The sequence below is a fragment of the Meleagris gallopavo genome, chromosome 8 (assembly GCF_000146605.3).
Source record: "Meleagris gallopavo isolate NT-WF06-2002-E0010 breed Aviagen turkey brand Nicholas breeding stock chromosome 8, Turkey_5.1, whole genome shotgun sequence".
Lineage (NCBI taxonomy): Eukaryota > Metazoa > Chordata > Aves > Galliformes > Phasianidae > Meleagris > Meleagris gallopavo.
The window spans coordinates 17317626-17330502 of NC_015018.2; the positions used below are offsets into that span (position 1 = coordinate 17317626).

General features: G+C 42.8%; 1 protein-coding gene across 1 annotated transcript in view; it reads right to left on the reverse strand.

The window, feature by feature from the left end:
* ANTXRL (ANTXR like) overlaps window positions 1–12877 on the reverse strand; it is a 51653-nt gene that overhangs the window by 19806 nt on the left and 18970 nt on the right. The window contains exons 10-15 of the mRNA XM_003207995.4: window positions 12520–12618; window positions 10596–10665; window positions 8886–8964; window positions 4888–4983; window positions 4279–4317; window positions 1331–1429 (exon numbers count right to left, since the gene is read on the reverse strand). Coding sequence (XP_003208043.2) covers window positions 1331–1429; window positions 4279–4317; window positions 4888–4983; window positions 8886–8964; window positions 10596–10665; window positions 12520–12618 — 482 coding nt within the window. The remainder of the gene's footprint in view (window positions 1–1330; window positions 1430–4278; window positions 4318–4887; window positions 4984–8885; window positions 8965–10595; window positions 10666–12519; window positions 12619–12877) is intronic.

A 12877-nucleotide genomic window follows, 5' to 3' on the forward strand; every position in this document is an offset into this window, starting at 1 on the left:
CTGCTAGGACACAGGTGTATTCTTATTGCCTCACTCAAAAAAGTAGGCATCAGCACTAGTTGAAGGAAGGCAGACTTTATAAATAGCTTTATGCTGCTCCTGTTGATTAGTTCCAAAATGAAAATAGGGTTAGCAGGCAAGGATTTGATAGCTTAAGAGTAGCAGCCCATAGTGAAAACAGTTCTTCTAAAGAAGACCGTGTACAGCCACAAAAGAGGTCAGGAACTTCATCTTCATACAATGTACACTGCTCGTTTCAAGCTAAAAATCTGCTTTCGTAGTCTGACTCAAGCAGAAACATGAACCTGTGTTCAGTGACAGCATGTGATCCATGAAGCTGTTTAGCACCAAGGATAAACATTCTTCAGAGGAAAATGGTTAAGGATGTTAAGACACAGTACTTTGACTACAGGCTTTCCAGACTTTCAGGTTCTTGCTGAGAAACCATTGCTTTAATTCTGGTTTGGACTAGAATCTCAGCTGGTGCACACTGGCCCTCCTCCCTTAGCTGCCAGTTAGATCTGGTAGTAGTGCCTGGTGTGGAACCTACAAGTTGCCATTAGACCCTCTGCAGATATGAATGAGTGATAGTTTCCTGCCTTGTGCTTCTATTAGCCTTGATAAGGAATATTACACAGGTTTCATTACGTGGAGATACGTAAGAGTTAGCAACTTATCACAGCGTTATCAGCTGCCTCTCCAAAATACACATGCCATAGGATAGCACAAAGCAAATTTCTTTTGAAGGAACACCTCTCATCACATATCAAGACTGTGTCGTGCATGAATCCCAAGGTAAGATTTGATTTATTGACCAATTTCAACGCAGAGAACCAAGAGTAAAATTACCCCCTGGCAAGCTTTTGTGCATTAGGAGTTAATTCTCAAATGAAAGAGGAAAAAAAAAACCCAAAAAAACCAAATCTACTGTTTTTAATTCCCAAACCCAACTGCTTCCAGCTACCAATGAATAGCACGGATGACATGCTCAAATACTAAAAACCAGTGCAACTCTGCAGTAGACAACAGAATAGGAGCCAACTGCTCTAACTGAAGGGTTTGACTCAGTAAATTAGAACTTTTGGTGCTTATCTCATTCCTTAACCTGCAAATTTTCCCCTGCTGCATTCAATTAATTACTCATGCAAATGTGGCAGCTCAATGTCTGATATTTGGATGGCAGGTGCAATCAGGTAGACAAGCCTTAATTAAATCCTGGCCTGTATTCCAACCAAATAAGTAGGATTTTTGTTTGTTTGCACAAAAACATCGTTAAAGTATATAGTTGAGACCATTTACAAGGAACTATAGCAGAAAAAAACCACAATACCTCCATCCTCTTAATTCCACCAACACCTCGGCCTCCATAATAAGATGCATCCACGGTTGGCCACTTTTTCTTCGGCAATCCATCTTCATCATCTGACTCCTGTGGGAAAGACAGAGAGATGTTATTGTTGTTCTCACATAAATGGGAAAAAATGAACATCCTACGGTTCAATCCTTGGATATTTGGCTTTGTGCGTTACACTTACTTGCTGACAAAAAACAAAAAAGTCTCTTGTCTCTGCAGCTGCAATTTTAACTGGGGAAGCCAAGGAGGACTGCCTATTCCCCTCTTCTCTTCAGGCAGCTTTTATTTAATCAAACATGCATTGAGCTTCAAAATCACAACTGACTTTTAAGGGACAGCAAAGTGCAGATGAATTGCACATTATACTGGCTTGTCACTAAGCTGTGCAGAAAATGCTGCAATCAGCTAACCCAAAGGACTCATTTATTAATTGGGCCTTTAGAATTAAATGTCACCTAACAGGGAAAAAGCTACCACTGTGAGATTTCTAACATGTGCATCAAGCCCTTTTCTCATGGCAGCTGTAACCAGTTGTTCTGTGCTGCTTGATTCTTTGTAGAGTCTGGCTCAAGCTGTACAGTTTGGAGCTGGAACTGAGACTGGAGCATCTCCAAATTTTCAGGAAGCTCAGATCCAGAGTCTGACCTGTAATTATAAAGACTTGATCTTTTTTTTTTTTCTTCTGAACGTGGGAGAATCTGAATCAGGGTTTTACTTCATGTTCACTGTTCTGTTCTTGCATAACTAAAAGCTGGCAAATGTTTCTGGTTCAAAAACCCTGGGAACACTTTCCCAATTCTATCATCCTGAGCTGGGAGAAGTCACTGGGACTTCTCAGACTCAGTCATTACACTGAGTCAAGACAGCCAAAAGTCACACCATAAGTACAGTTCTAGAAGCTCTTTTTGGAATCCATTTTTATTAAAAATATAAATAAAACAAAAAAGAAATCAAGTGAAACTCAATTAGCAGAGGACATAATTCATTACCAGGTTACTTAATGACATTTTCTTGAAGTGGCCCTTATGCATCTCTATGAATATGAAGCTGAGAGTCCAAAAGCCAATCTTCTAAAAAGATCTTCCAAAAGATCTTCTAAAAAGCTTGTCTTCATTTATGTTTATTCTTATTTAACTCTTCGGTCGTGCTTTGGAGAGACCTATTTCCATCATTTATTCGGTGACATCTCAACTCTCAGCTATGGGTCAGTTCCTCCAACAAATTCTTTAGTATGGCCAGGCAAGACTAGAGTTGACATTTCCATTGCTTCTATGGGATTTTTCAACCCCTAACTCACAGAAATAGACAAAGAAGTTGTTGCATGATTGTTTTGTTGATGTTTTGGTTGACTGTAATACACAAACCCATTTTGTACCACATCTAAGAAAGCACCCAATGAACTACATCAGCAGTTTAAATTCATTTGTGTTTCACTTTGTATGGACTAGAGTATTACGTTAAAAAACCCTGCCTCTTCCATGGAATCTAACAGATTTAAATTCTTTGCATCTAACAACCCTCATTCCATCATCAGGAAAACCTGATAGTAGCAGGACTGTTAATGATGGCTTATGCTTTTCAAGTTGATAAGGAGTTTATATTAAATAAGTCCTACACTAAACATATATAGCAAAGCAACACTAAAAACCACCATGTACATTTTGAGAAGTGTTAGAAATCGAATACCTGTGGTTTCAAACAAGATTTAGATATCTATATTCAGTTAAATAGCATTAGTGCCAGACTATATCAGGTAAAGGATAGGATGCTGTACATGGGGAGGCTAGTGCTATGTATCCTGAAACAGTGATCCATGGCGGGTAGACTCAGGACCAAGTACAGAGATAGGCAACATCTGTATTTTCTTGTATTTCAGGAAGCTTAAAGAGGATGTGTGCTGGCCTAATCTCTCTGCTGATCAGAATAATCCCAAAGCATCTGGAAACTCTACTGCCAGGGTGCAAAGCTCTCTGAAATCTCCCTCAAACACAGCATGGCTGTTGTTATGCCTCATGACAACATTAATCACTCCAAAACCAGAATGATTTTGGTGCATATTCTCAAGTCAAATTGTCACCATCCTGCTGCTCAGGGCAAGCAACAGAATCACAGAGACAGCAATGGCAGCCTCTGGCAACCTCAAAGCTGCAGCTGTGGTTGCCTCCTGATACTCGTGCCATGTAACAGCAAGTTAGCAGCAAGTTGTAAGCTTCTGTTGTGGGTTGGGTAAATATTTTCCCACCCTTTAGCTGTCTGTGCCTAGAGAAGGAATAAAGACAGCCCTGAGTTCATTCTGGAGATACGTTTATTTATTGCTATTATTTCTATCAAAATAACAGAGTGAAACCAAATCTGAGACCAGGGTCTCTGTGAGTTACCATCTCAAAGAAAGTACAACCCTTCCTCCAGCAGCTCACAACCTAAACACAGAAGGGCCAAGCATCCTGCCAAGGGTCAGGCTGCAGTAGAACCACAGCCAGGGCCCACCTCCTGCTCCCTCTCCTGTACAAAAGCCACAGGAATGCAGCCTTCACTGTCTTTTCTTTCAGCTGCCTGACTTTGTTCTGTACTCCCCTCCTGGGAACAGCAGCTCTGCTGGAGGAGGGACAGCTTTAAACACAATGGTTTTGCTGCTGAAGAAGCAAAGATTTTCCTACAGATCCATGTGACGGATGCACAGCAGAAGGAACAAAAAACTGTAGGAACTGTTGTGGACTTCTGAGTTAGGCATCTATTCTCTATATGCATGGAAATAACTTTGCTGTACAGAGGCCAGAAGGCAGAAATAACTGTCCTGACCCCAGAGACTTCCTCTCTCAGCCTTCAAGGTGTCATTAAGGCACCTACAGGAGTGACATTCGTGGGCAGCACACTGCACTACAGCAGCTGCAGACAATGTGATAGGTCAGAAATAACATACTTACAGGCTCTGGAGGAGGTGGTGGAGGTGGCTCCTTGATCACCTGGAATATACAAGCAGTAGGAGTAATCTGAGTTAATGGCAGGGTTTCTTCCATATCAGGGCTATGCTCTCTGTACTTTTTGCTTATCATAGATAGGTTGCCTGGCTCTATTTCCTCACATTCAACCACAGAGCACATAAACACTGATAGGAATATCCATGCAGCACCAGTACCATCATATGCATGTATCCAGCCCTGACCCTGTGAAATGCCCAGAGTTTCAGCCCCACAGATTCGCTATGACTTACATGTTTAACAAGTTATTTTTAAGCAATACTATTTTACAGGTGCTTTAAAAGGTTTGCAGAGAAATTCATTAATGTAAATCTCAAGATATCTAGTCATCATTTCACTCAGTGAAGTCTCCAATCTGACATTAGGTAAGATTTAGATCTTAAATTCAGCCTGCTCTGCTGAATTGAATGCATTACAGGATCACTAACACTGTACAGTCAAGCCATTTGGCTCATTACTACAGGAAGTCCAAATCATCATTATCGTTTTAGCAAGAAGCAAAGAAAAAGAACTTGATATCGAGTTAAAAAAAGAAGTAAATAAATCTGTACTTACCACCGTGCAGCAAAGGGGCCAGAACCACCAAAGAAGAGCAAGAGCCAGTAGCAAAAAGAGAATCAGGAGAGCAATGAAAAGGATGGTTCCAGTCAGCTGCAAACAAGATGATTGCCTTTGAGTTATCTGCATACATCACAAATGAGGTAGGAGGCCTGAAGTTATACAAGTAGACTGAGCAAACAAGCCAGGTTTCCGACATTACATGGCCTCACTTCGGCGGTGCAGATCATTACTCTCATCATTAGGATATCATGGTATGCTTACAGCTCACTAGATTCAAAGGTGATAAAACTGTCTACAAACTATCCCCAAACTTGTCCTGAGAGGTCCCTTAGTACTGTCAGAAGGATATTTCAAACTACATGATCAAACTCAACGGTGCAGAATAATATTTCATTACTAGAAATGCATAATGTATCAATGCTGATACTCTAAGAACGGGAATGTTGCAGCTAAAATTATACAGGTAATTGTCAGCGTATCAACATCATACAATTTATTATTAGCTCAGCCTCATCAGCTCCTAAGCCTGCCCCTGTTGCCTTGAGCTGCACACAATCCCAGCCTGAGCACTTAGAAAAACTAGTCCTTAGTACTGCTGATTCTTGGTGAGCTTCTCAGGATTGCCTTGTCTTGATCATTCCTGATTCTACCTACTCTGCAAGTGGGAGTTGTGGGCCAGGGAGGATCTATATTCAAAACAGTGGTCAATTTTTTTAAATTAAAAAGAAGTGTTAATACTTGAAATTGGATCTCCAGAGTAACCAGAAAACCAAGGAGACTCAAAGCTCTGATTTTCCTGTGTAAATCTCGAGGGTCTGTGCGTTGCATTTATGACAATGCATTCAAAAGATCTGTTGGCTAAGTACTGCTCTGATGACTACAGGAAAGAAGGTCTTCAATGTGCTGCTTGGCCCCTGCAGAACATACAGAGCATGTGGCTTTTGAAAATCCAACATCTGATGCAGATGGGCAGTAGCATGGAGGGATGTGCAGGTCCCTTGTACTGCAACGGGCTCCAGGATGGAGTTAAAATTAGTTCTGGTGCTCCAGAGTTGTGGAAAACCTCTTCAAAGGCAAGTTCTCTGAGTTTAAGAGGTTCAATTCACCAGCAACAGGAATACCAGAGAACAGGAAAAATCTGGCAGCAAACTGGAAGACAGCCTAGGACCAGGAAGAGGTAAAGAGCTTGAAGAAAGGTCTGTAAGTCAGGCTGAGGGAATGGGAACTGGCTAAAAGAGAAAGCTATATGGCATTTTCAAACAGGGATAGTTAGGAGAATAAACAGAAAGAAAGCAAGTTCCAGTGTAGGACAAAATCCGTAAGATTAAACCTTGTTAAATAAGAAAACTACTCAAGTTCCCATGACAAGACTACACAAATCTCATACTTAGCTCCTTCTCATAAAACCCACTGGGTTTGTTTTTCCCCCCCAAACAGCAAAGAGGCTGAGGGTGGAAAAGAAAGCACCAGCTGGGAAGAGCTTTGTGAAATCTGGATGAGATGTTGAGTGGTACTCAGCTCTTCCTCAGGCCAAATCCTAGGCCTGTCAGGACTGGCACATTCAAGACATGACTGACTTCTCCTTGGCTCCTACACCATTCTTAGGTACTTTGCCCAGGATCCCATTACTCTGTAGCATCACCATTTCTCCACTGCCCTGTCACTTCTTGTCACTGACACAATAAATTGCTCTGTTCTGGGATATACTACATGCTCACCCCTTTTGTTAGGTCAGGCAGCAGGAGAAGGCTAAGATGGAGTGCCAGGTAGAGGAGGAGTCCTGTTAGAAGACACTACCCAGCTGCAGCTCAGTGCTGCCACCCACCTCTGGTCCACTCATGGCTCCATGTAGCACTAATACACCAGGAAAGCATGAGCTCCCAGTGAAGCAAGCTTGCTGATGAAAGAATGATTAAGCATCATTTTTGTAGGAGAGTTCATGCACTCCTTAATAGCAAATCCAAGCATAGCACCAATGCAGTGCATGATCCATGGATATGTACATATTACAGCTACTGTTACTCCAAACACACACTGCCTACTTGCCCTGTTCCCAGGCACTGCTTTTCCCATGCTAAGTGCTCATATAAATCACTGAGATATTTGCCAGCAGCAGCTCAGGAGCTGTTGGCAGCAAGAAGCTAGAGAGTCCTCTTTCAGTGATCAAACGCACAAAGCATCATAGTGAAGCTGGACTTTGAAAAGGAAATAGCAGACTTCATGCAGCTGAACAGAAATGAGTGCAGGGATCACACAGAGGCTTTGGGAGTAAAGTCAAGAGAAGATACTTACTGTACAGAAAGGACAGAAGCACCAGCTGGGGAGGAGGGCTGAGCAGGCCAGCTGGCTGCCGCTCACAGAGAGGGGAGCAGGAGAGGAAAGGAAATGGAGGGAGTCTATAAAACAATAAGAGTGAAACAAAGAGATTAGAACAAAGCTGGAAAGTGAACACCAGCCTTCCCACTTATGGGGTACAACTGGAGTGAGATGGTCTTTCTTGTACCAGATGAGAATTAGGAGTCCTTCATGTTTAATCTGCAGGAGCTGGGCAAAAGTCACGAGATTGACAGGACTGGAGATTGGAGTTTCCTCTTTATCCTAAGGCTATTGAGAAGAAAGCTTTCTGCATCCACCCCCAGCTAGGGATAAGACTTCAGCCTCCATTAGAAATAAATTACATGAGGGTAACCAAATGCACCAGTTAATATTTGTGCTTTCCTGTGGGCTCAAAAAAGAGTAGAAAACGTGGAAATTTAAGTCTTCACTGCAGAAAACTTGGAGGAAACTTTTGGAAAAGAAAACAAAATAATAAAACAGATGAAGCAGCAAAATCATCTCTGCTGGACTCTGCATCCACACACCCTGGGCTGTTCCAGCAATCTGGTGCAAAATTTCCCAACTGCAATGCAGAAAACATCATGAAATCAGATCTGTAAGCTCCAGTCACTGTTTGTCTTCATTCCTGCCCTTCTGCTCTGCAGCTGTCAGAAAGGCCAATGATGATTACAAACCAATATGACAGCATTTGGTGTAGGCTATAAAAGTCCTTCTGACACTTGTAACAATAAAGCTCAAATTCAATACCGAATGCTTGGTTGGTATCAGGTTCTTTGGCAATTTTTTTAGACTACAAGCACAAGGCCAAATCTTTAGCTAAAGCAAACTGTTGTTAGCTTGCACCAAGTACTGGTATCAGCTTTTTGTTTCCCTCTCTCTTTTTTTTAATTTATTCTAAAATCAAGTTTGATTAAAGATCACTTAGATCTCTTACCCTGGGGATAAGTGGTCTGCCTGACATCAACCAGGAGGTATGTATCCCAGCCACTGCTATCCCACAGCAGCACATCCTCCCTTTGCTGGGCTGGGCAGCAGCCTGGTACCAGGAATCTCACTCCAGAATGAGAAGATATTATCTCTTTTTGGCCATTCCCTATGACATTCCACATGACACCAAGAGAAAAGCAATCACCTCACTGGAAGTGAAAAATGCCTGAACTAGAGGTAAATTTGTGGACGTCTAAGAACAAACGTAGTAAGCTCCGAACAGACAGTATCCCTTAAAGTTCAAAGATGTTCTATGCTGTGGCCCTTCTAGGTGTAAGTCCTGGCAGCTGCACATTTCACTCCAGATCCCATAGGTAACCCAATGCTCAACAGGGTATTGCTTCCTGATGCTCATTTGCCCCTTTTTCTGGGTTCCCTTTTAGGTAGATCCTAAAGGGCTTCTCTTTGTCCTGAAATAGGAATGGGCAGGGAGTGTTTTTGTTATAAATGTTCCATCTGTAAATCTACCATGATCTAGTCACCATCAGTAATGGTTTAGTCTTAACCAGCCTGGTGATTTTGCAAAAAAAATTGCTGGGGTCCAGTCAACAACCATGGTGCTGCAGCTACAGGGAACTCATGCTCAGTCAAGGAAGTTTGCCTGAAGAGCCATCGCCGCTTCCCATGATCTCACGGTTTCTCTGTCAAGCCCCATTGCAATTACTTACACACTGTGTGCTGGTGATGCTGACAGAGCTGGAGATGAACGTTAGCCCATTGTTCATGCTGACTTGTAGGAAAACCACCCTAAAGCACAAACAGATACACTTATTTTTAGTGTCATCTCTATATCCATTGTTCCTTTTATTCTAGCTGTTTTAGCCGTTGGCTCATGAACATGCATGGGTAACATTCTCTGCTGAGTCAAGGCATTCTGTGGCTGCAGGTGCTTACCTGCTGCTCTCCCTCTGCTTGCCCAGGAGTCATCCCTTCTACATTGGCTTAATTGATTTGGGGCATATGCTCTTTATCATAAAACTTTCATCTTACCTGGGGAAAAGGGCACTAGGATAGAGCTAAAATGAAATCTCAGATGCTTGCAATACTATCCTAGATAGCACAAGAAGCCTTTGCTTTTATTTTAAACTGTTTCTGCAAAGAGACAGACTGGTTTTGTTTGTTTTTAAATATATCCAAAGAAAGTCAGAGTCTTGCATGAGGTCAGAGGAAAAAGATGTAAATGACAGTGAAATTAAAGCAAAAATGCAGCTTTAATCATTCTCCAGCATCAGAGAAAAAAGTCTGAAGAAAAAAAAAAAAAGCAGCCCCACAGGTAGGGAAGGAGAGGGAAGCTTTCCCCTCAATCTCTGTAAGGTATTTAAGGACCTAGATCACCAAGGAGGAAGCCACAAGCCTTGTGCCATGTCTTCATGGAGTCTGTAAGACAGCTGAAAAATACCAGTGCTAGCCAAAGCAGATCAGGGTCAAAACACAGGAAGTAACATCTACAACAGCAGCAAAGGAATTCAAATCAAGCATCAATTTTCTACCAAAATGAAAAAGATTGCTTGGAATTCAATTAACTTTTGGCCTGGAAAAAAGGGAATAGAAACAGAGCTGAGGAGAAATGGCATAGGCATACTCAAAAATCCTCTGTCCCCATTCTTCTCATTAACTCTATTTTTCTTTAAGTCATCTCACAGCTGACAGCATTTCAGCTGCATTGGGTTCACGTGGGGAGATTACCATGAAGACCTGTTAGACAGCCCCTCTCAGGCAGGGCCCTCAACTTCTGGAGCTGTAGTGCAGAAACACCTGCTACTATTTGGACTGCAGCATCCTGGGCAGGACCCTAACACCCACCAGCATCCACTGAAGCAGAGTGAGGCCTAACATGGGCATGCTGAGTCACCATAATCATTGGCACCTCTGGAGACAGCATGCATGGTGTTAGTCCAATGAAGCGAGAAGTCGGTAGCACAGCTGATGTGGGAGTTTTTTTAATCACCAGCCCTATTTTTACCTCCTGTTGGGTCCAGCAGTACATATGGCTGCAGTACTCCATACATAAACCTAGAGGATCACATACACAACTGCTGACTCTCCCCACCAGTGCCAGACTGGCAAAGAGCACCAATGAACTCAAAAACATAAAATATTACACTACTATTCGTGCCAGTTTCATCTCCAATGCTGCAAGACCACTGTAGGTGATCATAGCCCAACAAAGCATTTGGTTAAGCTATGCCAAAGACCCAGTATTGAATGAAGCTGTGCTGGTTCATACTAGGAGATGATTTTGTACATATGGGATGGCCCTACTCACGTTACAAAGCCTTTTTAGCTTGGCACTTCAGGCAAAATTCTAAGCCCCTGGCTCAGTGACATCCTCATAAGAAGCTCCCTCTCCCCTCACATACTAGAAGTGCAATACTTACTGTCCATCATCTTCAATCACCGGGGCAGGACAGAGCAGATAAGTGTCGCGAACAAGCGTCGGCTTCTCATCTGAAAAGGAATTAACGTACTGTCAGATTTAAAAATATAGATTGTCCCATGTAGGTCATTCGCTGAAGAAGTGTTGACATTAATGGGAGCCACAGTAAGGGCAAGAATCAATACTCCCAAGTGGTACTGATTATAAAGCCAAATATTGAGATGACCATTCTTGGCGATGCTAATATGGTATGATCAGGCTAGAGGTACCACACTAGGAAATGGAGGATTTCCGTTCCTAACAGCAGTGGTCAGCCATTTGGAAGCTACCTTTGAGCAACACTCATCTTGGCTACCTGAAAAGCACATGCAAAATCTACTTATACTGAATACTCTGACCCGTCTGGTTACTCAAGGGATCAAAAGGGACCAAAAGTATAAACAAAACTGAACTACCCTAAGAGTGAGTGACTGAGGCATGAGAGCAGACAAGTTGCTACTGTAACTTCACTCCAAGTGACCCAACAAAGCACTAAGGTGCCTGGCCAGAAAAAGACAGTGAAGAGTCATCCCAGGCAACCTCTTCACCCCCAAGGAAGCTTGGGGCTGGTAAAAGCTACCCACTTATTTATAACTTTAGAGGCTTGATCATTTTTTGTATGTAGGAAAAAAAAAAAAAATAGTAACTCCAGCAGCAACAGATATGAGAATTGATCCTTCCTGCATCACCCACTCCAGCTCATCTGAAAACATAGCTCATTTCTGAGGCTTCATCTCTGCTGAAGAAGGGAAGTTGCAGTGGTATGTTCTAGGGCCAGGCTAAGGGGTGGGGAAAAGGGGAGAAGCACAGACAGCATAGATCAGCATCTCATGATATCAGCTAACCTGAGCAAAACACACCATGGAGGAGATTTATAATTAAGGCCATTTTCCTCCTCACTACTTCCAGGTCAGCCCTAGCACTTGCAGTGTAAAATCCAGTCAAAGTGCCAGTGGATTAGGGGCAAGACAGAAAAAGCCAGAAGTCTGGCTACCTGATAAGCCACAAGAAACAAATCCCCAGCAAAGAGCATCTGTAAGCCTGATGGGAATGAGACCACCAGAGTTTATTTAACGCAGCCTTCATGGAGGCAACTGGGATGGGAAATGAAGGAGCAATTCATAGCACTCTCTTGTAAGTGAATTCACTGCTAGGGAAGGCACCAGTCTGGCTGTGGTAGAGAATGAAAGCCTCTACTGTGTCCAGCCAACAAGGGCAACACATTCAGAAGGAACAAAGTTCCCCCCTCCATGCCATGCTCCACCTCACCAGACACCCTGCTTCTCAGGGAAAAGGAGAGGATTGCTGAGAAACTGATCTTTTTTGGCCATTCAGGCCTTTGCCTGGTTGCTGAGACAGCTAACCAAAAACCCCACAGCGATTACAGGGATTTTCCACCTTTCAACATTCTCTGCCATGAGATCAGCAACTTGCGCCAGAGAGGAGCGAAGCAGGGGCTGAAGGGCCCTACTTTATAGTAAGCATCTTCTGAATCAGTGAATAAATAGCTTAAACACATCGTCAGGGCATTAAGGTAGCATTATTTACTTTTACTGAAGGTGAAATAGAAGACAGGAAGATATTTTATTTCTCCTTGTTAAAACTTGATGCCCAGTCCTCACCAGCCATATGCATTCCCCATGTGAATCATTACAGCAATGCTGAAATTCACTGTACAGCAGCATCTCCTGCTTAATCCCACACAACACAGTGCCCAAAGGTTTTAAGATTGAAGAAGGATGAGTTTCAAGCTCCTACCAGATAAAGGTCCTCACCCACCTCCCCCCACAGCCACTACATGGCTCCCTGATGCAAATGGGAGGAGGGCTGCATCCCATGTGGTGACACAGTCACAGGAGATATGGAACCCCTCCCATCAGACTTACTGATAGTAAGGCTGTCATTGAGTTTGAAGCTGCAGAGTACCTGGTCGATATTTCTTGCATGATAAAAACCATTGCCTCTTACCACAACTTGAAAGGGTTCTGCAAATAGAAGTACAGAAGCATCATGAAAAATGGCTCAAATACAGCATTCCCTTCTAGAGTGGTTTGAAGTACATGATGACAGCTGTCCTCTGCCCTACGTCTGAATCCCAACTTCCACGCTGATGCAGCTTGTAGCCTGCCCACCTAGTGATCTAAATGCCCAGATAAGAAAGTTTGTTTTTGTTTCTCAATTTTACAGGAAAGCAGCTTGCTGAAATAAAGTTGCAGTATCCTCCCCTATCCTGAAAGGCAGCAA